Source organism: Xenopus laevis, chromosome 1L (assembly GCF_017654675.1).
Source record: "Xenopus laevis strain J_2021 chromosome 1L, Xenopus_laevis_v10.1, whole genome shotgun sequence".
Lineage (NCBI taxonomy): Eukaryota > Metazoa > Chordata > Amphibia > Anura > Pipidae > Xenopus > Xenopus laevis.
The window spans coordinates 25522735-25550672 of NC_054371.1; the positions used below are offsets into that span (position 1 = coordinate 25522735).

The following is a 27938-nucleotide window of genomic DNA, read 5'->3' on the forward strand; positions in this document are numbered from 1 at the left end:
AAATATTCTGTGTTTGCCATATTTAGGCTGATGATTAACCAGATGTTCCATCATTTTTAGCATTATTTATATGAATATGATCAGCCAGTGCTGCTCCACTCCTGCTCTACCATAATAAAAATATATGGAATGTCTGTCACTTCTTTCAAGTTCCTTGATTATTGTCTGCCATGAATGCCCTAGGGTCTCTTGATGCAGATGATGGACCCATGATCAGGATGTATCAGTGGAAAGTTACAGGACTCACAAAATATTCAGTTCAGGAATGGAAACTTCTTGAGCAGTGGTTTTCATACTACCCCCTAGGACAGTGATCCCCAACCAGTGGCTCATGAGAATATGTTTCTCACCAACACTTTGGATGTTGCTCTCAAACGTTGGCAGGCATGTGGTACAAAAGAACCCTGTCCTTATTGCCTTCCCTATGGATTGGGCTGCCTTGTGCCTTCCAGTGTGTTATACTCTTTACCTCTATAGCAGCGGTCACCAACCAGTCGTTCATCAGCAACATGTTGGTCACCAACCCCATGGATGTTGCTCCCAGTGGCCTCAAAGCAGGAGCTTATATTTGAATTCCAGGCTTGGAGGCAAATTGTGGTTGTATAAAACCAGGTGCACTGCCAAACAGAGACTCCTGTTGGCTGCTAGTCTACAAAGGGGCTACCAATAGTCAATTGCACCCCATATTTGGCACCCGAGAACTTTTTGCATGCAGGTGTTGGTTAAGAAATGGTTGGATATCCTGGGGGTCCAATCTGAAGACCAATTACGGTGAGATTTGAAGAGACTGTCTATTTGTCCCTGTAGACACTCCAGGAAGACCAACTTGAAGGTTATGTTTATAATGAAATTTGGAGAGGGAACACTTGGAACTATGGTAGAATGGTTGATTGATATAGCTTTGTTATCACATGTCTGTAACCCTGCAATAATCTAAGGTAAGTCCTGACTAATATGTTGGGGGGGGGGGTTATGAGCCAAATAAGTCTGAAAAACACTGGCAAGAGTTTGTTCTAATAGTGAGAAAAACATACAGTGGTAGAAGGAGAAAGAGATTGGTTGTTAAAATAATGGCAGCGACTGCTTGGTAAAATTAGATGCATCTCAAACGGCTCAGCACTCACCACACATGGGAGATATCGATATAGCAGACTGGGTACAACTGACAAAAACACTGCTGGGCAATAATGCCACTCGCCGAAAAATTAGTGAAACAGTGAAGAAACTTGCAAAACGCACAAAATTTGTGAAACGCATTGTCATGGAAGTCATGGTCTTCAAAAATTTTATACATGCAGATATTTTTCTTGCATCAAATGCATTCAAGTCAATGGACGTGTTTTCTTGTGGCAACTTTTTTTGTCTCTTGTGACTTTTTTGTCAAAATGCATTAAAGTCAATGGCCAGTTTTTTATGGTGACTTTTTTGTCCAAATGCATTAAAACCAATGGGCATTTTTTCTTATGGCGACTTTTTTGTTGCAGCAAATTTTTACACTGCAAATGTTTTGCAGAAAAATTGATCTGTTGGTAAATCAACCAATAGCAGCTTCCCTGCTGCATGAAAATCATGGCACCTGAGATAAGGAGAAGGTTTCACAAGAACCAAACACAGTTTTCTCAAGCTGAGACCATCAAATTATATCTTTGCAGGTTAAGACATAGTTTAACACTATTGCTTTACCATTATTTCCTATAATTCAGTTTCGCTTGCTAGGTTTAATATGAAAATATGATATTGCAGCTAATTGTAATAAGAAGTAGATACACTTATTTTTGCTTTAATATTTTCATATTAAACCTAGCAAGAGAAACTGAATTATAGGAAATAATGGTAAAGCAATAGTGTTAAACTAAATATGTCTTAACCTGCAAAGAATAAGGATTAAAATTATAAATACAAAAGATAAATGATAAAAAAAAGTTGCAGGTCTAATACGGAATGAGGAAGCTTTAACAGAGGGTTCACTTAAATGTAATAAATAAATTGAAACAAAAGAGCAATCATAATAAACATTAGTAACAAACTGGAAATGAATGGAATGTTTAAAAGTAACAAATTAAGTGAATCATATAAGTAAGTGTAACAAATACAGGAAATGAAGTAATAGAATGTTTTAAATAACATAAATAACATAAAATGCTTCCAGTTTCCTAATGAAATTGCAGAAGTCTAGATTTCACTATGTATATAACAGTAAGGGTTAATGATTGAGTGGAAGGAAAATCGTCACTAGTGACGTAAAAATCCGATTTCTTTTTAAAGATGGGGGGATCTAATGTTTTTTACCTATGACTACGTGTGGAGACACACGAAACGCGTTGGATGTTATCGATGTGAAATAAAGACTTTCTTTGATCTTACGCTGCGTCTGAGAAGTTGTTGGAGTGCGTGCGTATGGTGGAGTCGAGTGAAGTATTTGCCCCTAATCTACGGGTTCGGGGTGCAGCACCCGGGCCTCAGACGACAAGCGGTAATTGCTCCTGATCTTTAAAGATTGTACTTGATTGAGCGACGGGTTCGGGTAGTGACACCAGAACCACGGCACCGGCTTGGTGAGCGCTTGAGAAATAATTGTGAAAAATAGCTGTATCTATAACAATATGTTGTAGCAATCGAGCCATTAATGAATCAACTATATAAGCTTGTAGCACCTGTAGATTGTTAATTTCAGGAGAACATTGACTGAATCACACAGTTCATGCAATGGTGAATGCTGGTAAAACATGACAAGCAAAATGCACCAAAATCACTATGTGTGCCATAGACCACATTAGCACCAGTGGGGTGGCACAGTGCAAACTTTGCTATGGTAAAGTTACAAAAAAAATCCAATCCTTTATTTTATAAGCATATAACTATCATTTTTCTATTACATATACATCATTGAAATATATTGCTACACCTCAGTCTACAGCAGGGATCCCCAACCTTTAGAACCCGTGAGCAACATTCAGAAGTAAAAGGAGTTGGGAAGCAACACAAGCATGAAAAATTTCCTTGGGTGCCAAATGGGCTGTGATTGGCTATTTAGTAGCCCCTATGTGGTTTGCCAAACTACATTGAGGCTCTGTTTGGCAGTACATCTGGTTTTTATACAACCAAAACTTGTCTCCAAGCCAAGAATTCAAAAATAAGCACCTACTTTGAGGCCACTGGGAGCAACATCCAAGGGGTTGGAGAGCAACATGTTGCTCACAAGCTACCGGTTGGGGATCACTGGTCTACAGTATATCTCAAAGTGAGAGTATACTGCGAAAATTACCCATTATCTTACTTGTCTCCACGTATTTCCACAGTCCGATGTTATGTACATTTCTTCCTTATACTCCACCAACTGCGAGCCCAGATTACCTGTATTTCCGAGAAATCAAAGAAAAGGAGACCATTATCATCGTTATCCCAGCTCAGGAGTGTAGGGTTAATTGCACACTGTGATGTAGACTGATCGGCCTCACTTATTGAGCAGAATAAGTTACTATCACCATCCCTGGCATATTATCATTAGATAGCAGTACCGGCAGATATTTCTGCTTTGTCTCACTACCTTCAGAGAAAGAAGATAATGTCAACTTCTTAATGTGAAGGAGATGAATCTGAATCTGGGCAGATATGACAAGAGGTTTTTAGAAACAGCAGTGCATCACTCCATCTGCATTAGTGGCTCCCAGTCTGAATCCGGGGGGAATTTCTAGTCCCCCAACTTCGAGGTCACTTAGGGTGAGACTCTCTGGGTACTTTCTTGTCCTAAGAAATTCTTAAAATAATGGCTGCTGTTCCTGACTTGAGGGACGGAAACAAGGTTAGTAATGGCAGTGTCGGATCGTGTCGCATTGGTGATGCGACGCGACATGACTGTTGGATGCAGACGCAGCGTGCAGCGTCTGCATCCGACAGTTGTGTCGCATCAATGCTGCGACAGGATGCGACAATTGAATTACTTACCTTGTTTCCGTCGCATCCGACGTGACGCCTGCAATTTTGCGCAGCGCATCAGATCGAGGCTGAATCGCCCATGTAGTCCTGCCTTTATTGAAAACAAAACCAGCCTATTGGCTTTATTTAATGCTAACATGATTTTCTAGAAAACTAAGGGGGTTATATACTAAACTCCTGCTTTTTGGTGCAAATCTAGAATTTTTCAAGAATTATTAAAGTGGACCTATCACCCAGACACAAACATCTATATAATAAAAGTTCTTTTCAAATTAAACATGAAATCCAATTTCTATTTTTTATTAAAGCATTCATAGCTGTTATAAGCTCATTTAAAAATCTCAGCTGTCAATCAAATATTGTCTGCCCCTCCTCTATACCTTACGCATAAAAGCGGGGCAGACAATTACTTTCACTTTCCATTCAGCACTTCCTAGATGTCACTGCTCTCCCCACATTCCCCCCGTTTTCTTCACCATTTAATTGTGTAACCAGTGCATGGGGATGGACATCAGGTCCCTTATTCTGGTGCACAAACAAGATTCTGAGATGATACAAGTCTTGTCTTAATAACAGTGTCCACAAAATGGCTGCTGCCTGCTTGTTATCATTTTGAATTCCCAGACTGAAGGAAACAAGATTCAAATAATTTATATAGTGTAATTAAAGTTCATTTTGCTTGACTAATGTGATAAAATAGGATTTTGAATAATTTTTTTGGGTGACGGGTCCCCTTTAAAGCCCGATGCAGCAAAAAACCCGAATCTGAAAATCCGCCATCTCAGACCTGCCGAGGTTGTGTATAAGTCAAGGGCAGAGGTCCCTATCCTATTTTGAAGTTTCTGTGCTGAATTTAGCCCAAAAATCTTAAAAAAAAAAAATGTGAGCAAAAATTCTAAAAATTCCAACTTTTCTGGAAAAAGCTTGAAAAAACTCAAACGATTAAGATTTTGGCTCGATGTTATCGAGTTTTTACCCGTACCGATTAAATCAAGCTTTTTTAATAATAAATAAGGTAAAATCGGGTATTAGAGTTTGGTCAAGGTTTTTTTTTTTTTTTTATAAAAAATTAGTTAAATTCAGAATTTAGTAAATAAACCTCTTAATGAATGAGGATCCAAATAACTGAAAACTCCAAGCATTCTGGATAACAGGTCCCATAATTGTACTGTATTTCGGGTTTTCCTTTAAATGAACAAAAAAAGTTTTGCAGGAATAACGTTTAAGGTTGTGGCAAAACCATTTCTTAATCCGAAACAATAAAACTGCAAAAGCAGCAAGTGTAAAAAAAAGCGGCGCTTTATACAAAATATAACGGGCCCAGTGAAATCTCTCAACGAGGCACTTACAGTAGGTTTTAGAGAAGAACCAGAGAGCTCAAGCTGACAAACTGAAAGCTGACAGAAGCACATTTTCCACTTCAGAAATCATTACGCATTGACAGGAGCGAACCAAAAAAAATAAAAATAAATAAAAAAGACGCGAGTGGGCAGAAATGTCATTTTTTGACTAAAAGTTATTTTCATACAAAGACATACCTGCTCCCATAATTAGTCCTGGCGCTGTGTCCTTGGTATGGACTGTTCCGGATACATATGGATTGTCTGCCCAGCGGAGATGCAGGTGAAGGTGACACTCAGGCTTTCCAAATAAAATAAAAATTGTACAATTACAATCAAACTCAATTTTCAACACAGTATAAGACATATTATTTTAGGTTGATCCAACCCGTGGACCTGCAGCCTCCTGCTATTCCTGACAGCTTGAGGGCCACAGGATATATATATATATATATATATATATATATATATATATATATATATATATATATATATATATATATATATATATATATATATATATATACTGTATATAAGAAAGGACAATTACTTTGCCCTTGGACAAATTGAACTGGCAGCTGAAAGTAAATTACTATCATGTTATTGCAGGAACAGCACATTTTCAATGAATAATTACTTATTACATAGCAGTAAGAACAACAAGAACAGAAGCCCGGTACCTACAACCAACCATGCAAGTGTCTGCATTCATTAAACTAATCATAATAGGCCAGAAATGTTAACTGCTGATCAAAAGTAGAAGCCCAGGGTAATTAGGATGAGATTTCAGTTGAATCATATTAGGTGCCCTAAAAACGCCAATGTTTTCATTTATCTGTAACCTTATTATAGCTTGAGGAAGTCATTGAACAATTGTTGGACGTCAAAGGGGAACTGGAGCAAAAAAAGTCTAAAGACCACTGCCCTAGAGGTTTATTCTATTACCAATAAATTACAAATATGTTGTCCCCTTTTTATTAGGGATGCACCGAATCCAGGATTCGTTTCGGGATTTGGCCAGGATTCAGCCTTCTGCCCGACTGAACCGAATATGCAAATTCGGATTCGGTTCGGTATTCGGCTAAATCTTTTGTGAAGGATTCGGGATTGCTTTGCCTATGGTAAAATATAGATTCACCAATCAAGAGGATCAAGTTCTTCATAGATCTCCATGGAATCCCATCTACTCCCGTTCCAATCTGTAGAGATTTACGGGGATTGTTGCTTCTTGCAACACTTTCTGACCATTTCGATAAGGCTTGATCTGTGAATTTCTGATTTTTCAGACTCCAAAACTGGTTGAGTGTCTGTTGACATATACAAAGGAATGAAACAGAAGGTAAAAAGGAATATGATGCACACTTACAGGTTTGCAATTGGTTGGTTTGCCCATCATGTCTGTGCTTGGGGGATTGAGGGAGCTCCAGTCTCGACCCTTATTGTAGGTAATAAGCGTTGTCACCTTTCCATCAATTTTTTGGTTGGCCAGAAAGACACCCTTAATGCCTCTTGCCTGTAGGGAGAAATATTTAGGTTTAGAAAAGTCGTTAGCTCCAAACTAGAAAGACCATTGTGTCTTGACCCTTATTGACCATGCTCTTGACCACAGGGTCTTCTACTGATGCCCATTATGCATCTTTAGGGAAATATGTATATATAGCCATATAATCAAACCCCATAATGTGCTTCTGCAGAGAAAGCTCTACAAAGAAAAATATTATAAATGAAACTGGTCTTTAAACATCTTTGCATGACAACTGCCACCACGTGTGTTGGACTGGAGACCTTTTAAAGCAGACCTTTTAGTCCCCCCTGGGGACCCTCAGCTACTGAACATTGCCCCAACCCCATCTACAAGCCAAGATCACACATTCTAGTGGTGCCATGGAACTGGTGGCAGGAATATGCTGCAGGACTAGCCTGTGGAGGGAATAGACCCAGCAGGACCAAGGTCCAATGGAATTTTTCAAAGTATCCTGGTAGGTTAGTTCGACCCTGGCGTCTAGGATTATTGGTCCTTGCATTCTCCACTGGCAACCCTTTCAATTACAAATACAAGTAAACTCCTCCTGCAGTGAGGCCATTGCACATACTGTACATCAGCGGAAAATACACAGATGGTGTATACTGGGAAGACAAGCAATATATCACCTCCCACACAAATATATGGATACAGATGTTCAGAGAATGAATATTCTGTTCTGTTATGTCCTTGTACATAATGGGCCACTGTAATATCATTTTTCAAATTTCCCTTTCGTTTTGTCTAATGGAAATATAGGGTGAATGTTTAATTAACTCCCATTTTGCTTTTCCATAGCTGACTGTGTTGTGGTCTGACACAATTTAAGGTGTGTATGTCAGGAGGGGAGAGTGAGGGGGCAGTTAAACATGACCATAATAGAACTTATTATCTTGTACAATTCCCCATGCTTTCTTGAAGCCTATACAGATACCATAAAGCTAAACCATTCAGTGGGTAATTGACTGCGCAAGTCAAACAAGACCTTAGAATACTGTCCTGGAGGTGACAGCCCCATTGCTAATGCAACTTCCCTGAATACTGAGTGAGCAATATACCGAGTGGCATCTCTTTGGCAACACTTCCTCCATGTTTAATTAACCTCAGATAGGGCTGGTCAGCCTGAAGCCACATTTAGCAGTATAAAACTGCTCAAATAATTTTACATGTTAAAAATTAAAAAAAAAGTGACTGCAAAGGTGCTCAGAAGAGCAAGATAAGTTTCTTTAAGCCCCCCTTATTTTAGTATAGGACAAGTATATTAAATGACTAAGAAATGGATATTAATTAAATTTCATAGTGGGACAGGAATCCTTAGTACAGAATACTGAAGGGGCCATTTACTTAATTTGAGTGAAGGAATAGAATAAAAAAAATTAGAATTTCGAATGTTTTTTCTGGCTACTTCGACCATCGAATGGGCTACTTCGACCTTTGACTACGACTTCAAACTAAAAATCGTTCGACTATTCGACCATTCGATAGTCGAAGTACTGTCTCTTTAAAAAAAAACTTCGACCCCCTACTTCAGCAAGTAAAACCTACCGAGGCCAATGTTAGCCGATGGGGAAGGTCCCCATAGGCTTCCTAACAATTTTCCGATCGAAGGAAAATCCTTCGTTCGATTCGAAGGATTTAATCGTTCGTTCGAACAATTTTTCCTTCGATCGTAGGAAATGCGCTAAATCCTTCGACTTCGATATTCGACCATAAGTAAATTTGCCCCTGAGTGATTCTTTGGAAAAGGAGTTGAGGAGAGGGCTACTCAATTTAAATGCAAGAATGATTGCTGAAAATGATTTTACTGTTCACAGGCCTGCATAGTAAAGAAAGCACTGATGTGTGTTATTTAGCCCAACTGCTCGGTGTCCCTCCAGCCACGTTTGTCCTTTATGTCCTCTTTTAGTCTGTATATTTTATTCTGTTATTTCCCTAGCATTAAAATTTGTCATTAGGCACAATAGTTAAATACCCACAACATGTTAAAAGGAGACAAATCAAATCTCAGTTCTGTGTAATAAAAAGAACGCTACCCTGACTCTAGAATAGTGGTGGTTAAATCTCAATCATCAAGGGGATTGTTAAAGTCCTGCCAATGCTTCTCGCTATCTCGGTGGTGCAATGAATCATATGCTTTGCATAAATTTGTCCACTTATCGGCCCTCCCTGCGGCGCTGATGCTGAATGCAGCTGAGCCGATTAATTACACACAGCCATGATGTCATTAAGAAACATGAAGACCTCCTGCCGTCAGACACCAGAGGACCTGCCATGGTATTTCCCGTACTCGTCTCGTATATATGGAAAGTATGTTCTGTAATGAGATTCAGTCTATCTGCAGAACCTTTGAACCTGTAGGGATGGATGCAATGTACAAAAAGTATATTGTACCTCTCAGAAGTGGATCCAGGGAATAATTATTAATAATATTAATAATTAAAGAGTGTTAGAAGGGAGGGGGGTGTGGGGAGAGCAGTGACATCTAGGAATTACTGGCTAGAAAGTACTTGACGGCCCCACCTCTATGGCTCAGGCACAGAGGCAGGGCAGGTAATATTTGATTGACAGCTCAGATATTTAAACACCTTTATAACAGGTATGGATGCTTTAATGAAAAAAAGAATTTGGGTTCTATGTTTAATTTGCAAAATACTTTTTTTTTATACAGCTTTTTATGTGTAGGTGACAGGTCTACTTTAAGCCAAGAAGATATGAGAGGACTTCTTAATTCCTCATATTGTACAGTAGGGGGTATAAAAAAAATGTATTGAGTCATGTAAAACACGTGAGATCACTAGGCATATGTAACGAATAGTGTCCCTGTTGGTCCAGTGGTTTACCATAGTGTCCCTGGTGGTCTAGTAGCTGGCGGCGGGGACGCCCGTCGAACACGCTCTCCAACATGCTCTCCTTTCCCTAGTTCCAGCTTCCGCGTTCCATAGGGCACGCAAGGTGCTTCTCTGCTAGTTTTAAAGGCGCAGGCGCGCTGGTGTGATGACGCCAGCGTGCATTGGCCCAAAATTCAAATAGTATAAAAAGCCCATTTTGACTACAGGACTGTGTCGTTGTTAGGTTCAATTTAGCTTGTTCCTGGGTGCTATCCTACTTGAATCCTGATTGATCCTCTGTGTTTTGACCCTTGCTTGCCTACTCGACTATTCTGATCTCTCCAATCCTGACCTTTGCCTGTCTGTTTACTCCAAACTCTCCAATCCTGATCCTGCCTGTCTGAGACTATTCTGACCTCTCCAATCCTGACCTCTGCCTGTCCATCGACTATTCTACACTCTCTAATCCTGATCCCGGCCTGTCTTCCGATTCTACTCTGCTTGTGCTGGCCCGACCTGCCTGCCCCACGCTGCGTTGTCTGGCTTGCCCTCCTGGGGTGTTCTTCCATTCCAGTATCCTGGTGAGACGATTGTGCCCCTTTGCTCGTCCAGAGCTTTTCTCCTCTCTCTATTAAGACCTGGCGGCATCTGAGTAGCTGAGGGCTCCTCCCAAGGCCAAAGGCGGCTGCCATAGGCAGAAGTGAGAGCCGAGACCAGGGAGATTAGCTTGGGTTCAGGATTTAGGGTGCCAAACGTGACAGCACAACTGCAACTGATGACATCACTGAGCATTGCTTATGTAGTGAATAAAGTACCACCTCTTGTAAAATATACGGATATTATAAGTCACCAAGGACGACATACTTTTATACAGGTCATGGAACTCCAAGTTGACTTCTAATATCCTCATATTTTTCTACAGGGGGTACTATATTATAATACACAGTGAATCATGTGACAGAAATTACATCACTAAACTCCGATTACACCTGATGACATCACTAAGCATTGTTTATAAGGATATAATTTACGCAATATTCATGGTTTTTGTGTATTATAAAGATTTATATATCACAGGTTATTTTGGTTTTAGGGTAGTACAGTAGGGTCTTCAGCTTTGCAGAGGCCTTTGATAGAATATAAGACGAGAGCAGCACCCCCATTAACTCCAGGCCTGTCAGTTTTTTATGCACTTGCAATAAAATATATGGAATCCCTCATCTGGAAATGTTTTCCAGAAAGCACCAAATTACAGGTAGAACATCTCCCATAGACTTAATTTTTAAAAATGATTTCCCTTTTTTTCTGTAAAAGAAACACGTCAAAATCCAACACTGCCATGGCATTTTTTTCTCAACTTTGTTCCATAAGAAGAAAACACTAATCACTATTTGGGACTAGTGATGGGTGAATAAATTCGGCAGGCGTGAATTTGCAGGCGAATTTCCGCGTTTCGCTGCTGGTGAACAAATCCGTGAAACTGCTGCAGAAATTGACCAGCGTCAGCGTCAACATTATTTGGCTGCCCATTGACTTTAACGCTGGCGTCAAAATTGACGTGAGCGTCAAAATTGACGCGGGTGTTAAAATTGACAGAGGCGCCAAAAATCATGTTTCGCGAATTTCGCGGATTTTTCGGCAAAACCAGACAAATTCTCCCATCACTATTTGGGACACAACAAATCAGTATGAACGATATATATCGTCAGTAACGTGTAAATATATTTAGAAATCTGAAAGGACCAAGAATGGCTCTTTAACTATATCTCCAACAATGAATGTTTTTCATCTCGTGGTTATTCTCGGGACAGCGAGGAAATAGACAACCAATGCACAAAGGCAGCCTATCTAACTACTGTATTCTTGCCTGTGGTTTTAAATGATATCGATGTGTTTGAGAGAGAACTTTGGGCAGCTGGAATTTTACAGACGTGCCAGGTATAATTATACTGAGCAGCATGCGCCTTTTTTATGCGATGGAATGTGATTTCCACTTAAATAAGAAGCAGTGGGATCACATACTTGCTCTTGGTTTGAATCCACGCTCTTTGCTCAGAATTTTTGTGTGTGTGTGTGTGAAGCAGTTGGTATTGATTGTTTTCTATATTCTTTAATAGACCTCCAGTTGTTACACCTGAAAACTATATAATGGATTTTTATTTAAATTCCTTCTTTTTAATTTTTACAGCAGCAAAAGTTAAAGTTTGTCTAATTCTGCCGAGGACACGAGCCATTGCCCTAAGTGCCACTGCAAACAGGTTAAAGTAAATATAAACTAACAACTTCTGTACGGTGCCTTTTTTATTTTAATAACTTAAAAACAGCAAGCAGGAATGTATTGACAGCATCATAGGTGAGTTTTAATGAAGGCAAGGAAAGTTAAGCCCCAACCAACACCAATAATTCCCTGCAGCACATGGGAAAGAATGACTGTACATGGAACTGTCACTCAATTAATACCTAAGCGTAGGGATGGGCGAATCTGTCCTGTTTTGCTTTGTGAAAATTTGCAAAACAGCAAAAAATTCACCAAATGCATTGAAGTCAATTGGGCAATTTTTAAACTATACTTTAGAGTCGATGGGAGTTTTGTAATAAAAGGCACTAAGTTTGCCCAGGAGCAGTAACTAGGGTCGCACTGGGGGGCTGCTGTCCAGGGCCCCCCTCCGGACCCCTGGCCCCCACTGCTGCGGAGCCCACACCTCTCCACCGAGCATGTGCCCAGGCATGCACGCACACTACGGGGTTATTTATCAAGCTCCGAATTTATCTCAGTATTTCTAAGATAAAAATCCGAGCAACTCCAAATTCTTGAATAGACCTTATCATTCAAAAAAATAGGTTCGGGCAAACTTCGGAACCTTTGCCCGCAAAGTCCGAAGTTTTCTGACTATTCCACAAAAATCAGAGTTTTCAGACTTTTTGGCCCAATATCCCTGAAATCATCGGATATTATTGGTACTAACAGCAGCGCAGACACTGGGACCTTCCCCATTGAGTAATACAGGACCCCGAGAGCTTTGAGATGCAGGGTTTTTGGATTCAGAGTTTTCACACAATTGGACTTTAATAAATCCCCAAAAATTCGGATTTTTTTTAAGGTCCAAAAAATCAGAATTTTTCAGATTTCAGGTATTCTGAGCTTAATAAATAACCCCCAAAGTTTTATGGCGGTTGTGGCAGGAAGGAAGGAGAATGAAAAAGACCCTGCCTCCAGGGTGCATGCGAGAACGCAGATGCATGGCGCAAACTGTTATTTAGGAGGGGGGCGGCAGATCAGGGGAGGGGGTCTGGGTCGGCAGGGGCCCACCAGGTTTTTTCTGGTATCCCACCACCCCAGTCCGGCACTGGCACTAACCCATAGCAACCAATGAGCACGTAGCATTACTGGTTACCTGTTTAAAAGCAAATATCTTATTGGTTGCCATGGGTTGTTGCTCCTGGGCAAACTTATTGCCTTTTTATTACATATAGGGGTATGCGTGTTTTTTTTCATGGAGGTATAGTGTATGATCTAGAACATAGAACTAGCACTTTATCCTGCCATGTGTCTTCAGGACATTTTACCTAAAATTGTCAGTTTGCCATGCGTAGGAATAAAAAAACTTTTTTTGTGTAGTACATCCCTAACAGTGAAAATTTTTGTGAATCCTTAATAGAATTTCACCATGATTTTTTTTTGTCACTGGAAATTTTGGAAAAACTCAGACATGTTTCCATTGACTCCACAGTTTTGTGATTTTTTTCAATAAAACAGAACGTTCAATTTTTGCTCAGCACTAGTGGTGCAATTCAAGGTATTATACTTCAACATTAGCCCTGTATTTATCCTGCAATGTATTCTGGGGCATTATACACGGAGTAGCAACTGCTTTTATATTGATGCATTTATTATGTCATGTGTTATAGGGTATTATACACCTGGACCTTGAGATACTGTAAAAGAAGTGTTTAATTATCACTTTCCTACAAAAATATACCCATTCACTTATGGCCAACAAATTATTATTATTATTATTATTATTATTATTATTATTATTATTATAAGGGTAATAGTTAAAAACCATTACATTTGGAAAAGTGATTTATGAAAATGTCTGAAGTAGATGACAAGTTGCAGCACATTCAGGAATATAATCACTAGACGTGTGTACATGTCAGTATATCCAGATTATCCTTTGTTAGCAGATATTATATAGTGAATAAAGTACCCCCTCTTGTAAAATATAAGGATATTATTAGTTACCGAGGAGTTTCATGACCATATAAAAACACGAGGCCGAAGGCCGAGTGTTTTTATACAGGTCATGGAACTCCGAGGTAACTTCTAATATCCTCATATTTTACAACTGGGGGTACTTTATTTATTATAATACACAAATTTTAGTGAGTCATGTGACAGAAATTACATCACTACTCACCGTTTATAACTGATGACATCACTACTCACCGTTTATAAGGATATAATTTACAGGACATTCATGGCTTTTGTGTATTATAACTATATAAGCCATTCACCTTTGTTGCCCTGTGAAGGAATGTGTTTAATTGATTGTTCCACTGTATGCTATTCATGTATGTGTCTAGACCAATCAGAGAAGAATGCGTTAAAAACATATTCCAACACGAAATTAGCTGACACCCTTTAAGCAAATATAATTTATAAAATACCAAAGGTAAATTACATATGTGCAAGCCTACTGTACTGTTCATACTTTGTTTCCTTTGAATTCTTTCTGGGAAGCAACTAATACTAAAACTGGAATACTCAGTTGTACTTACAGTTAATGTTTTGTTATGCTTTATATGGAAAATACTCCTCTTAAATATATAGGGCATGAAAAGCTGCACATCTCTGTACTACCTGAAGTCTGACAAAAAGTAGGTCCGAGTGCAGTGACATTAACCAATTGGAAGTGTCACTCGGATCAATAATGTTGTAAGTGTAGTAACTTTTTTTTTTAAAAAATGGCAACTATTAGCGTGAGTTTGCAAGAGGGATTTATAGCACATAGTTAGATTTAGTTTTTATATTTAGCCACTATGGGGACAGCAAGAAAGGTTGACGTAAGGAGTGGACCCACAGTTCCACCAGAGGGTGGGAAGTGCCCTAAATCGTTAAAACAATCCTCAATTATGTCCAGGTGAGAGTCAAACATCCAACCAAACCAATGCACAGTTATGGAGAGGGCAGATTGTGTGAGAAGGTGAGAGTACAAAGAGTACAGAGATGCCAACCCATATCAGAAGGGATCTGGGGGAATCTTAGCCATGCCTGCCCCGCTCCTGTCTCTGTACCCATTCTGTTCTGGCTTAAATCACAAAAATATGAGTTGATATGTCTGTTAGCAGGCCAAAAACAGATCTGCTTTAACTGCTCTGAAGAGATTAGTAGAGTCTATACCCCCAACAAGCACCAAACTAAAGAAATGGATTAGGGGTTGCGAGACCTTTAGTAACCACTTCTGGTGGGAGCCCCTAGTGTGTACCACAAAGGTGAGACAATCATGGAAGTCCAGGAGGGACCCTAAAGCATGATCTGTGGGTTAGGTGATGAGGCAATGGATGAAGGATACAGGGCAGGATTTACATAATGGGCACCCCTAGGCCCACTGCCGTTCGTCGCCCCTGTCCCCTTCCCTTTATTCGTGCATATATTTTATATATATATATATTTTATCATCTGGACTGGAGTAATGGGGATTGGCGCATGGGAAATTTAAAAATGTATCTCCAGCGCATCACCTGTGTTTTTGAACCAATGTGGTTGGGCAGCATGACGCCCCCCCTAAAATCCTGCCGCCCTAGGCCCGTGCCTAGGTGGCCTTTCCACAAATCCGGGCCTGGATGGATACCAATTGGATGAAACCCCAAATAACACTGTGTATCTGTGGCTCTCTGAACTGTTATGCCTTTAACACCTTAAGATCTGTGTGTTACAACAATAAATGTATATTATATATTGCATGCTGCCATTATGATGACCTCACTGGCATCAATTTCATTCTTTCTTTTATAGGTCAATATCTTGACTTAATATAGACCATTGGGGAAATGTAAAAAAGTTGTTCTAAAAAAATAATCGGTTTATTTTTGGCAGCCATTTATTTAGTAATACAGTGGAGATTTTGAGCTTGTGAGTAGCTTAAGAGTTTGGCCACTTCAGTCCAAATATGTTGAATAAGATGGCAACACAGAACATATTTGGCAGGGTACCCCGTGCTCTATAGTTTCTCCAACATGGAAAATGCTTGTGAAGTCCGTCATCTGTTGTACCTGAACATTAAGGGGGTTATTTACTAAACTCCAAATGCCAAAAACCCGAAAAATTCATGTTTCTTTAGAATTTATTAAACCCCGAGGATGGAAAAGTCCAAATCAGAAAATCCAGCATCTCAGACCTGTCGAGGTTGCATATAAGTCAATGGGAGAAGTCCCAATGATTTTTTGCGCTGGGTTTTGTGCAATACCCGAAGTTTTCTGAGTTTTAAGGCAAAAAACATAAGAATTCAGAGTTTTCGGGTGAAAAATCTGAAAAAAACGCGAAAATCTGATTTTTTTTCATGCAAAGCAAATTTTTGGGAAAATGTAATAATAAATAAGGGTTAAAACCATGAACAGATTTGATCGGAGTTTGCAGCAGAAAATGTTGAGATAAAATGGGACTTTGATAAAAAAAAAAAACCTAGATGTGTTCTCTTTTGTCTGGTATGTAACCATCTGGAGCTGCCCCAGATACATGTCCAGTCTGTAGTAGACAGTTGTTAGGAAGCAATCCCTTTCACCTTTTTGTGATTTTTTTTTATTATATTTCTCTCAATGGGCCAGATTCAATTGAATGAGAAAAAAGGGTTTATCATGTGAAAAGTCATGGACGAGATTCAATTTGAGATGCAATTCAATTCAAGAAAACATCTTACTTTATTGAAGTCTATGGGAAAACACCAGAAATTAATTTGGAGAAAAGATTTTGCTCCTCAAATTGAATCTCGCCAACAGTGTTGGACTGGCCCACCAGGATACCATTAAAATGCCCTGTGAACTCAGGTGTCAGTGGGCCCTCGACCTTCTAAACATTTGGCCTATTTCATGGGCATATTCCATTTCTATTAGAACAAAGAGGCTAAATAGATGGAATAATATATTATAGTTTATGTAAAGAAAAGAGACTAGGAGAATGGAGGTTGAGTCAGAAGAGGAAGAATAATAATACTAAGAGTGGGCCCCTGGTCTAAGGGTTTTCAGTGGGCCCCTGGTGTCCCAGTCTGCTCGACAATGACTTTTCCCATGATAAACCGTGAGATAACTTTTTCTCATTGAGCTGAATCTGGCCCAATGTCTTTTAATCAGTGGCCAGTTTACAATGTGGGCAACTAAATGACCTATTTTTGGACAGGTCACGCCATTGCCTCTCGAATTATGTTTATTCAAATAAAATGAACGTGCATTTACACATCGATGTTTGCAATCAGCCAGTATAAATGGAAAGATACAAAAATGATGATATTGCGGTCCTTTTGATAGACAAAGCTCCCCGAGGACAGTAGTTGATGAGAACATTTTTGAAGAGATGCAACCTACCCAACTTGGACAAACCCTTCTATACATAATATATTCATCATTAATAATAGATTTGTAAAGAAATATGTCCAGGCCCCAGTGCTCTGACACTTTAATTATAAATGTATTGTTAAGTAATGCAGTACTTGAAATCCGTAGCTTTTTTTTTTTTTAACAGAAAAGGCCTGTTAATAACACTCTGTCAGAGAATAACTGATGCAATATTTGACCATTTTTCTTGCTGGCTATATGGAAATCAAGATTATGTATTAGTATTTGGCCTGGACCATTAATTTTACTACACACACTTTTCGAAACCGCAGTCACACTCTGTAAGGTCAATATGCATTTCAGTTCTGAGTGCCTATTCATGCACGGTTGCACATTATAGCCCTTTTTATTGTAAAGTTATTTTATGTAGTTGTTGGGTGAATAGTTATGTAGTCTGAGTAAATTATTTTTTTTATGAAAAGCTAAACATGTCGTTTAGCTCATATTTCTGTAGAATAGAAATATGAGCTGTAGAACAGGGTTTTCACACAAAGATTGTGTTGTTGTGTAAATAACTCAACAATTTAATAAAAAGGGGAAGAGTTAGATGCATTTGCTGTAGGTCAAAGTCTCGTGGGAAAAGTGAAAAAGAATCTGGGAAGGGGAAAGATCTAGTGGAGGCGAGATAAATGTTGGGCGAATAAAGGGGGTAATAAGAGGAATGAAAAAGGAAAGAGTGGGAGAAAGTAAAAATCTACATTTTTTTTAAAAAAAACTTAGAAGTGTCAGAGCTAACGATAAACGAATCTGTCCTGTTTCGCCGAATAATTCACTAAACTGTGAAAAAAAAGGCGAAAAATTTGCAAAGAGCATTGAAATCAATACGTATCAAATGTTTCATATGCACAACATTTTTCACACTTATGACAATTTCTTCTCACTCCAAATGCATTCAAGTCAATGGGCGTTTTTCCTTCAGGCAACCTTTTAGTCTCAGCGACTTTTTTGCCCAAATGTATGTCAATGCCAATGGCTATTTTTTCTTGTGGCGACTTTTTTGTCTCGGCTACAATATTGTCTTGGCAACTTTTTTGTGGCGGATTTAAGTGATTTTGTCGCAAAACCATGTCTGGCGAAAAAATTATCGCTAGTCAGAGTGAAAGAAATTGAGACAGAGAGAAATAAGGCAAAAAAGGTTGACAAGAAATTTAAAAGACAAATAAATGTGAAAAAAGACTAATTGGACAAATAAAAAAGTAATGTTGAAAGAATTAACATGCCGAAAGACCAAGTTTGCAGCTTATTGGCCCGTGTATGGGCTTCCCCAATTGATATTTGAAAGAAAATCGGACAGATGTTGATCGGACAGAGCTAAAAATTCTGTCGTTTCGCGAACCGCATCTGTTCGTTGATGTGACCGCGCATACTCCTGCATTATGATCCAATTGTTGGGCTTTAGGGCCCATGATCGGATCAGTCCAATATCACCCACCCCAAGGTGGGCATATCGGGAGAGATCTGCTCAATTGTCAACATCGCCAAACAAGCGGATCTTTCTATGTTTGGCCACCTGTTTACTATAGAGGATAGGGTAAATAACTGAAAGGCGATGAAGAACCCTTGAAGTGAAATGGGATAAGAATAGAGACAGAGATAGTGTAGGAAAGGTGAAGGTGGTGGAGACAGGAAGAGTAGAAGGTAAGGGAGAACAGAACAATAATGCTTATTAAGCCATAAACTTCTGCTACATTTATGAGGGGGAGCAGAGTAAAGGGGAAAACACAATATAGGGGGAGTTAGAGAGGGAGTAGGCAACAATTAGTCTTCAGTGGAGAACATAATCATGAGACAACTTTGAAGGTCCTATTCGTATTTTCCATGATACCGAGAACCTATTTACAATGTAGTCAGCCTCCCAGTGCAATGTTTTGTGTAGCCAGCTATTTGTGCTCTTTAGTTACAATTTCACAGCCCCTTACCAAACCATCTACCTTCTTCATACCTCAAGAATATCGATGACAACATTCTCTTCCGGTTGCTTGGTGCTCCTCACATTTTCCAGAACAAGTGAATAGTAGACTCCCTGCGGATCTGACTGGTACAGGTTGTAGGTGTCTGTCTGATACCATTCTTGGACAGCAATAAACACCTGGTTTTCATCCGTGCTGATTATCTGCAAGTCCTGAGTTAAAAAAAAATAGTAACCATAGTAAAAAGATGGAATAACAATGCAATGATGGTATCAACAATTGGTCCTCAGCTGTTTGTTTTGCAGTTGCATTGGGTGCATTTACTTGGAAGTAATCTTGAAAGAGTTTAGGATAAATATACAAACATGTCAGAACTGTTCTTACTATGTTGGCAAATGTAAAGAACTGGCCCTGCTAACACAATGACTGGAGTACTCTATAATTGGGTCTGCTTGACTGCCCACAATCCCAGAGATGCCAAATCCCACTCCTTGGTAACTAGACCTTATTTCCCTTGATGCTTCTTGCAAGTGGGGTTTATAGATGAACAGAAAGGGTTTGTGGGGTGATTAGGATGGTTTTGTTCGACCATTCGGAGACAATAGGTGCATAGGAACAATAAATCGTATCAGTACCACCTTCAGCTTTTGAAAAACATGAAAATAATTATCCTTTCACGTTTTCCTATTTCTATTAGACAAATACAAAGGCTAAATAAAAAAAAATCTTATTATGGTGGCCCATATTTATATACTGTATATGTAAGCCAGCGCTAAGTTTTTGGTACTGTCCCTTTAAGATGACTAATCCCAGACATGCTACAGCTTTGGCATTTAAAGTACTAAAAGTTTATATTTAATTCAGTCTTTCCTAATTACCTATAACTCAAGAAATGGTGTGAATGGTTTTCACATCTAATTAAATATAAATATGAAGGTTTTACATCTGAAATGTATGTACCACCAGTGCTAAATTTCCCCTTGATTAATCAGACAAGTGTTCAGATGCTCGGATTAAGGGAGAACTTGCAGTGCATAGCTGCATTGGTTAAAGGTTGCTTAATTCAGCGTCCTCTGGAAAGCAATTAGGTCAGCTTGCATAACAATTTTCATGAAGTATGAATGCTTAATCAGGAACCTTTTTAACGGATAAAAACCTCTAAAGTATTATTAAAAAAAAGGCCGGTAACTAATCAGATCGAGATCTACTGAGCATTAAAAATGATTAATGATTTGTAAGTGGATAGCTCACATTGTTCATTCACTGTGCGTCCTACACCCTTTCTAAAATGGTATTATTGTACAGGTATTGGACCCGTTATCCAGAAGACTCCAAATTACAGAAAGGGCTTCTTCTATAGACTCCATTTTATCCAAATAATCCAGATTTTTCATTTTTCTCTGTAATAATAAAACAGTAGCTTGTACTTGACCCAAGATAAGATATAATTAATCCTTATTGGAAGCAAAACCAGCATATTGGGTTTATTTAATGTTTATATGATTTTCTAGTAGACTTAAGGTATGATGATCCAAATTACACCAAGATCCATTATCCGGAAAACCCTAGGTTACGAGCATTCTGGATAACAGGTCCCATATCTGTACAATGGTTCTTCAAGAAGGAAAAGGTTTCTTCTGCTTCTGGTTGGAGAACGTGGACATCTAGATAAGAGGTTGTTAGAATAGGTCCCCCTTGGAGGGCCAACCCATTTTTTAGACCTCCTCTTATTTGATAGCAAGATTATAGATATAGCCATAGGTTTAAGAATACCAAATACGTGTTTACCTCCAAGTTTTACTCTATTTGACCTCTAAGTTGAGCTTTCTGTTATATCTAAGAAAGCAAATAGACATTCTCTTTAGTTCTCACCATAAGTTGCTTTCAGGTTGAGCTCCCCCTGCCAATGCTCTTGGTTAAGGAACCAGTAATCTAGATTAAGGAGGGATGGACCTGTTTGCACTGGCATGGAGAGCAGTCAAATTAAATAAAAATATAATGAAAAACCAGATTGTCAAACAGACTTGTCTTTTGCTTAATTATTTCACTTAGACTTGTCTTTCAGTTATTTCTTCCCTTGAAAGTGCTAGTAAATTTGGAATGGAGAGCCCTTTCTGTTTCATGCTTATTTGCATTGGCATATGAGGGGTAGTACTGCAAGTTTGACTTGTCCCTTGTAATTTGCACCACCAGTGTTTCACCAACAGCAGATAATGTTGCTCTCAACATGGAAAGTAAAATGAGCTTAATGTTTATAAAGCGTTGACCTGATTATGGCCAATCAAGCTTACCTGCCCGTGTATGGGGCTTCCAATGGGTCCCTCGATCGATATCAGTTAAAAAAATTGGCATGATATCGATTGGACAGGTTTGATTTTTCCTGTGATCAAAGACTGCATTGGCTAGTTGATGAAGTCCCATGACCCGCCAGTGCCCTTTCTCTGCGTTGTAATTTTATCGTTCGGCCATAGGGTCGAACGTTTGGATTAGTCTGATATCGCCAAACATCTACAAACATGTACAACATCTACAAACGTCTGTAGGACATTCCAGCTAGATTTCATAAGCTTTTCCCCAACCATCCTGCACTATGCTGGAGAACATGTGGCCATATAGATACCCTACCTCATATATTTTGTTCATGTCCTATTATTCAGCAACGATGGGACGAGGCCTCCCTAAGTAGAATTGCTATATAAGCCTATTGTAAGATGCCCTGAAGACCAGCGTGCACTCATACCTTCAGACTCCCCTGTCCACGGGTTCCTCTGGCAGCAAGCAGGCAAAAACGCACATGTGTGATGATGTCATCAGTGCTCATGCGCAATAACAGTGCTTTGTGACGTCAGCGGATGAGCTGATGTCATGTATTGATGCCAAATTCAAAAATAAAAGGTGCTTTTTCATTGCCCAAGCTGGTTCTCCGGTTTCTGACTTCCGCAAAATCATTATTACTTCTGGATTTTACCTTTTGCCTGTCTTCTTTCCTCCATACCTTGCCACCTGTCTTTTGTCATTTCGCCTGTCCACGACTTTTTCTCTACCTGACCCTTTTGTACCCCGCCTCCGATTACCTTGGCCGCGTTGAGGACCCCTGCCTGTTCCACAGCAGAAAGTTCCGGGCCCCAAAAGGGCTAAGGTGAAAACCAGGGGTAGGGCTCTCCGACTACACCTAAAGGGTAATTCTGACAGTTCTTGGGCTCCTATACCTACAGAGCGTAACACCTTTACAAGCAGATATTACAACTTTTTTGCAGGGCAAACCTAGGCCAAAGACACACAAAGACATGCAAAACCTTCTTAAATATTTACACCTACCCACCTAGCAATTGCAGCAAAATGGAAATCGACTTCTTCGCTCTCAATGGAAGAAATTTTTTTAAAAAGTGGGTTAACAGTAACAATATTTTTGAATCTGATATTGCCAACCTCCAGAACAAAACACAACATTTCTTGCAACTATGGCCCACTTGGGAGCTGCAGCCTCAAGACAGGGACCCAGGTCTGCTATTACTTTAGTTTACTCAAGACACTCAGCTAACCAAGCTTAGAAAATATGACATGCTACTCCACCTGTAAGCCAATATGACTCTGTTATGACTGCAATGTATAATCTTACTGTAACTCCATCTGTTGATTTTGTCTTTGCACATGCTTGCTTTAAAAAAACCAAAACACTTTTAATAAAACCTAAAACTGAAAGTGCCTACAATTTCTGATTTATGTCGGAGATTTATATTTGACGTTTGGCCTTAATGTGGTCAGAAAAAATATAATATGGTCGAGATTTATGTTCGATGTCTTGCCTTAATGTGGTCAGATAAAAATATAACAAATGAAGTAACTTCAACATATGTAAATACTTTCAGAACTCAGATGAACCTGAAACATAAGCTGTTTGGCAGTAGATGAAATTTTCTAATTTCCTTGTCAAGTAGCTGCAATTTTCTTTTCTAAGATTCTAAATTAGTGAATGTCAGCATAAAATGCAGCAATTAGTATCTCTGTACTCCCTTCATACTTCTGTAATACACTGAATCCAAAGCCTATTACATCAATTGTTAAGGAATCGCTTCTCTGTGGATTTAAAAGTAATAACGACAACTGGTAGTGTCCAACAATGGGCTGGATTCAATTCAGTGAGAAAAAGGTTTATCACATGAAAAATCACAGATGCGATTCAGTTTGAGATTAGTGATGGGCGAATTTATTCGCCAGGCGTGAATTCACGGCGAATTAGCGCGATTCGCCGCCAGCGAATAAATTCGCGAAACGCCCGCGAAAATTCGCCGGAAATTTTTTTCGGCGAATCGAAACGGCGCAAATTCGCCCATCACTATTTGAGATACAATTTAATTCAGTAAAACTTATCTCATGATTTATCATGAAAACTCTATTGAAGTCTATGGGATAAAACTGGAACTGAATTAGGAGAAATTAAATCTCGTCTATGACTTTTCACTTGATAAACCAGGAGATAACTTTTTCTCACTAAATTGAATTGAGGCATAACGAGGCTCATGCAAAGGCAAAGTTTGCTGCAAAAAATGAATTACTTCTGCCATCTTCAACTAACTTATTGAGTTAGAAAATGCTTGTTTTTTTAAGAAGAGTGGCTTTATCCTATGGGTTCATGGGGCATCATGCCTCCAGAACCATGAAAAAAATGAAAAAATCATAAAACAGTTAAATTAGGAAGAATTTTGGAACCTTAAAGTGATACTGACACTAACAAGTTTATTTCAAAATATTGATCTACATGAAAAGTTACCTATAGCTCATGTTAATCATTTTTCGCTGGTATTTCTGCTTTTGTAAGTAATTGTTACTTGAAGTTCCTAAACCTGACTGTTTTGCCAACCTGACTGTCCCTTCTTAACTTGTCAGTTAGAGTTTCTAATGCTAACGGACTCGTGCGGCACAAATATGGCAGCCCCCTCATAGGGAAAAAATGGGGTAAGAAAGGTAATGTACAATCATCAGGCAAATACTTTGATGGCAAAATTATAAATAACATTCAAAGATAATGTTATGATAGATATTACAAAAGTTTATTTTCTGGTGTCAGTATCTCTTTAAAACTGTTTTACTCCTGTCTTCTAACAACAGCTGCAACACTTCTCAACAGCCCAGATTCTGAACTGAATGCAGGATGCATAGCCATGGCTTGTACAGGCCGGTTAAAGGGACCTGTCACCGACACATAAAGTCCTTTGCAAGTTAAACATGAAACAAAAGTTATTTTTTTATTAAAACATCCGCACCTGTTATAAATGTATTTAAAAATCTGAGCTGTCAATCACATATTGGCAGCCTCAAGCATAGAGGCGGGGCCAGTCATTTACTTTCACTTTCTATTAGCTCTTCTCTGCACTCCTCACATTCCACCTCCCTACTCAAGGTCTAAATTATGTAGCCTGTGTATGGGCAAAAATGCAAAGCTTGCCTTAAAGGGGAAGGAAACCTAGTCGGCGCAAACCCCCCGCCCCCCTCCCGTTTGTTGCCCACCCTCCCTCCTCCCCCCTGGCCTACCCGTCCCACTGGGCAAATGCCCCTAACTTGTTACTTACCCTTCTGCGCAGGTCCAGTCCATGGAGTTCACAGACGACATCTTCTTCCACGCGATCTTCTTCCTGCTGTGAACGGCGCATGCGCAGTAGGATCATTTCGCCGGTACGATCTACTGCGCATGCGCGTGACTTTTGGCGCATGCGCAGTAGAGCCGTACCGGCGAAATGATCCTACTGCGCATGCGCCAAAACGCCGTTCACAGCAGGAAGAAGATCGCGTGGAAGAAGATGTCGTCTGTGAACTCCCTGGACTGGACCTGCGCAGAAGGGTAAGTAACAAGTTAGGGGCATTTGCCCAGTGGGACGGGTAGGCCAGGGGGGAGGAGGGAGGGTGGGCAACAAACGGGAGGGGGGGTGGGGGGTTTGCGCCGACTAGGTTTTCTTCCCCTTTAACAGTACTCACAAAATGGCACCTTCCTGTAGGCTGTGATTGTGAATTTCAAGAGTTAAGGGGTAAAAAAAATTAAATAATTTTTATTGTGTAAGTTAATTTTATTTTGCTCGACTATCATCATAAAAAAGTATTTGGAAAATTTTAAAAGTGACAGGTCCCCTTTAACATAATAATTCAATCCAAATATAGTTGGAGGAAGCAATGCCTGCATAAGGGGCAATTATTCTGTTTTATTGACCCGAATTGTACAATGTGCCCGTCATGGAGTCATTGGAGTGCACATTCCAGCCCCCACCTGCCCACTTGCTGCATTTGCTTAATCAAATCTCGCACGAGTGAAAAGTGGTCATTAGAGTGTTGGCAAGCATTCAGAAATATGAATTAAAATGCAAAAGGGTCTTCTTCTCTTAATGAAATGTGGTGCAATTTAGTTAATTTACCCATCAGATTTACAGTGATAGCAAATGTCAGTTTAGCATCTCCTTGGTGAGGGTTATTTTCCCGCATGCTATCAAGCATCTGTTTGCAACAATAAATTACAGCTCAGAATTGTGGGTTTTATACATGGTATAAACACTATAGACTGCTTCTTTAGACCATCCATTGGGAATTAAAGGGCATGTAAAGGCAAAAAAATAAAATCCAATTTTTACTTTCTTTAATGAAAAAGAAACCTATCTCCAATATACTTTAATAAAAAAAATGTGTACTGTTTTTATAAGAAACCTGACTGTATGCAGTGAAATTCTCCCTTCATTTACTGCTGTGGATAGGAATTGTCAGACGGTCCCTAACTGCTGAGCAGGGAAAACAATCATACTTATGAACAGCAGGGGGAGCCCCCGTCTTACTTCCCAGCCATGCAGAACTCAAGCAGCTTTGTTTATGACGATCCCTAAGCAGCCCAGACCACACTGAGCATGTGCACAGTCTTAGTCTTGCAAAGATGTATAACAAAGTTACAAGATGGTGACCCCCTGTAGCCAACTTTGAAAGCATAAATTATTTGTTTGATTAGGCTTGTGGTGCAGTAAGTTCATGTTTATATTTAGTATACAAAATACAGCATTTCTAGCCTTATTCTATTTTAGACGTTACATGCCCTTAAAGGAACACAACGAGAGCATGAATTTATACAGGCTGCTGTATGGGCGTTTTAGTGTTCAGAGCAGAGAAGGGGGAGATGATATGTTGTTATGTTATACATATAGGAAGCGACCGCCCCATCAAACTCAGTTCTCTCCACCATGTCAATGAGTAGCCTTAGTTACAGTGTTGGACTGGGACACCAGGGGCCCACCTAAAAATCTTAGACCAGGGGGCCCCACCATAAAACCTTAGACCAGGGGCCCACTCTCAGTACTAAACTTTAACTTCCCGCTGTATGCAAATTAGGCAATGTTGGCGCAACTTCGCTTCGCTTGGCACAGTAACGCTAGCGCAACTTCGCCAGCGTTCGGTGCCCTGGACACAACTTTGGATTTTAGCGAATTAGTGTTGTCCTGGCGAATCTACACCTGGCAAAATGTTGCGCTGTGAGCGAAGCCGTCGCTGGCAAATTTTCGGAGGTTAGTGAATTTGTCCCATTGTCTTTTACCTTCCTTTATCTGCAGGGGGCACTTACATAGTAGGGACACCATTCTATGCAATACTTGCTGCTTTATACACAAAAAGTCCTTGTGGCATCATGGTGAAGGGACTCTGAGGTAACTAATAACAGCGATGTTTCCAGAGCATTCTATTTTTGCATGAACAAGTTCCTATTCCTGTTCATTATGGGTCTAGTTGTTGGAGGAACAATATAAACACTCCATTCACATTTCTCATCTATTTTCCTGCCTAGCCCATAAGTACTATAAATATCCATCACAATGACCATTAAAAGTGCCTCACAAAGAATTTGCCTGAAATGTGACAGTTCAATTATGATGGAGAATGTTTTCCAGCTGTAAAGTTTTTGGTAGCAGACTTTTATTTCCCGGGAACTTGGTAACAAAGGAAGTGTTGCTGCATTTCACAAATAGCTCTATTGTATAAGGATTGGATAATGCTCTGGATAATGCCTATTTTTATAGCATTGCAGTCCTTGCGTCTTCTTCTTCATAACATATAGCAGCTCATTGGTAATGTTCTTTTATAAGCACAGTGTACTGGAGATAAGTTGGCACAAAGCTACAGGCAGTGATCTTGCAGAAGAAAGAAACACAGCATTTTCTGGTGTACAAATGTACATTTGGGGGGTTATTTACTAAACTCTGAATGCAAAAATCACGAAAAAAATCACATTTTTTTTTATAAAATGCAACTTTTAAAAAATCACGAATTTTTCAGAATTTATTCAACTCCAAGGATGGAATAGTCAGAATCAGAAAATCTGGCATCCCAGGCCTGTCGAGGTTGCATATAAGTCAATGGGAGAAGTCTCAATGATTATTTGATGTGCACTGGGTTTTGTGCAATACCCCAAAGTTTTCTGAGTTTTTGGGCAAAAATCTGAGTTTTCGGGTGAAAAATTGGAAAAAAAAACTTGAAAATCGGCTGAAAAATCTGAGAAAATGTAATAATACAAAAAATGCGGGAGGATTTGATCGGAGTTTGTAACAGAATATATAGTGAATAAAGTACCCCCTCTTGTAAAATATAAGGATATTATAAGTTACCGAGGAGTTTCATGACCATATAAAAACACGAGGCCTAAGGACGAGTGTTTTTATACAGGTCATGGAACTCCAACTGGGAGTTACTGGAGGGACTTTATTTGTTATAATACACAAATTTCAGTGAATCATGTGACAGGAATGACATCAGAACTCCCCGTTTCTAACTG

The 27938-nt window shown here is 39.4% G+C and overlaps 1 protein-coding gene across 2 annotated transcripts in view; it reads right to left on the reverse strand.

The window, feature by feature from the left end:
• Nucleotides 1-27938, reverse strand: part of sorcs2.L (sortilin-related VPS10 domain containing receptor 2 L homeolog) — a 575441-nt gene that overhangs the window by 62201 nt on the left and 485302 nt on the right. For both annotated transcript variants that reach the window (XM_041587770.1, XM_018228485.2), the window contains exons 9-12: nt 19180-19359; nt 6643-6789; nt 5475-5577; nt 3278-3354 (exon numbers count right to left, since the gene is read on the reverse strand). In XM_041587770.1, coding sequence (XP_041443704.1) covers nt 3278-3354; nt 5475-5577; nt 6643-6789; nt 19180-19359 — 507 coding nt within the window. The remainder of the gene's footprint in view (nt 1-3277; nt 3355-5474; nt 5578-6642; nt 6790-19179; nt 19360-27938) is intronic.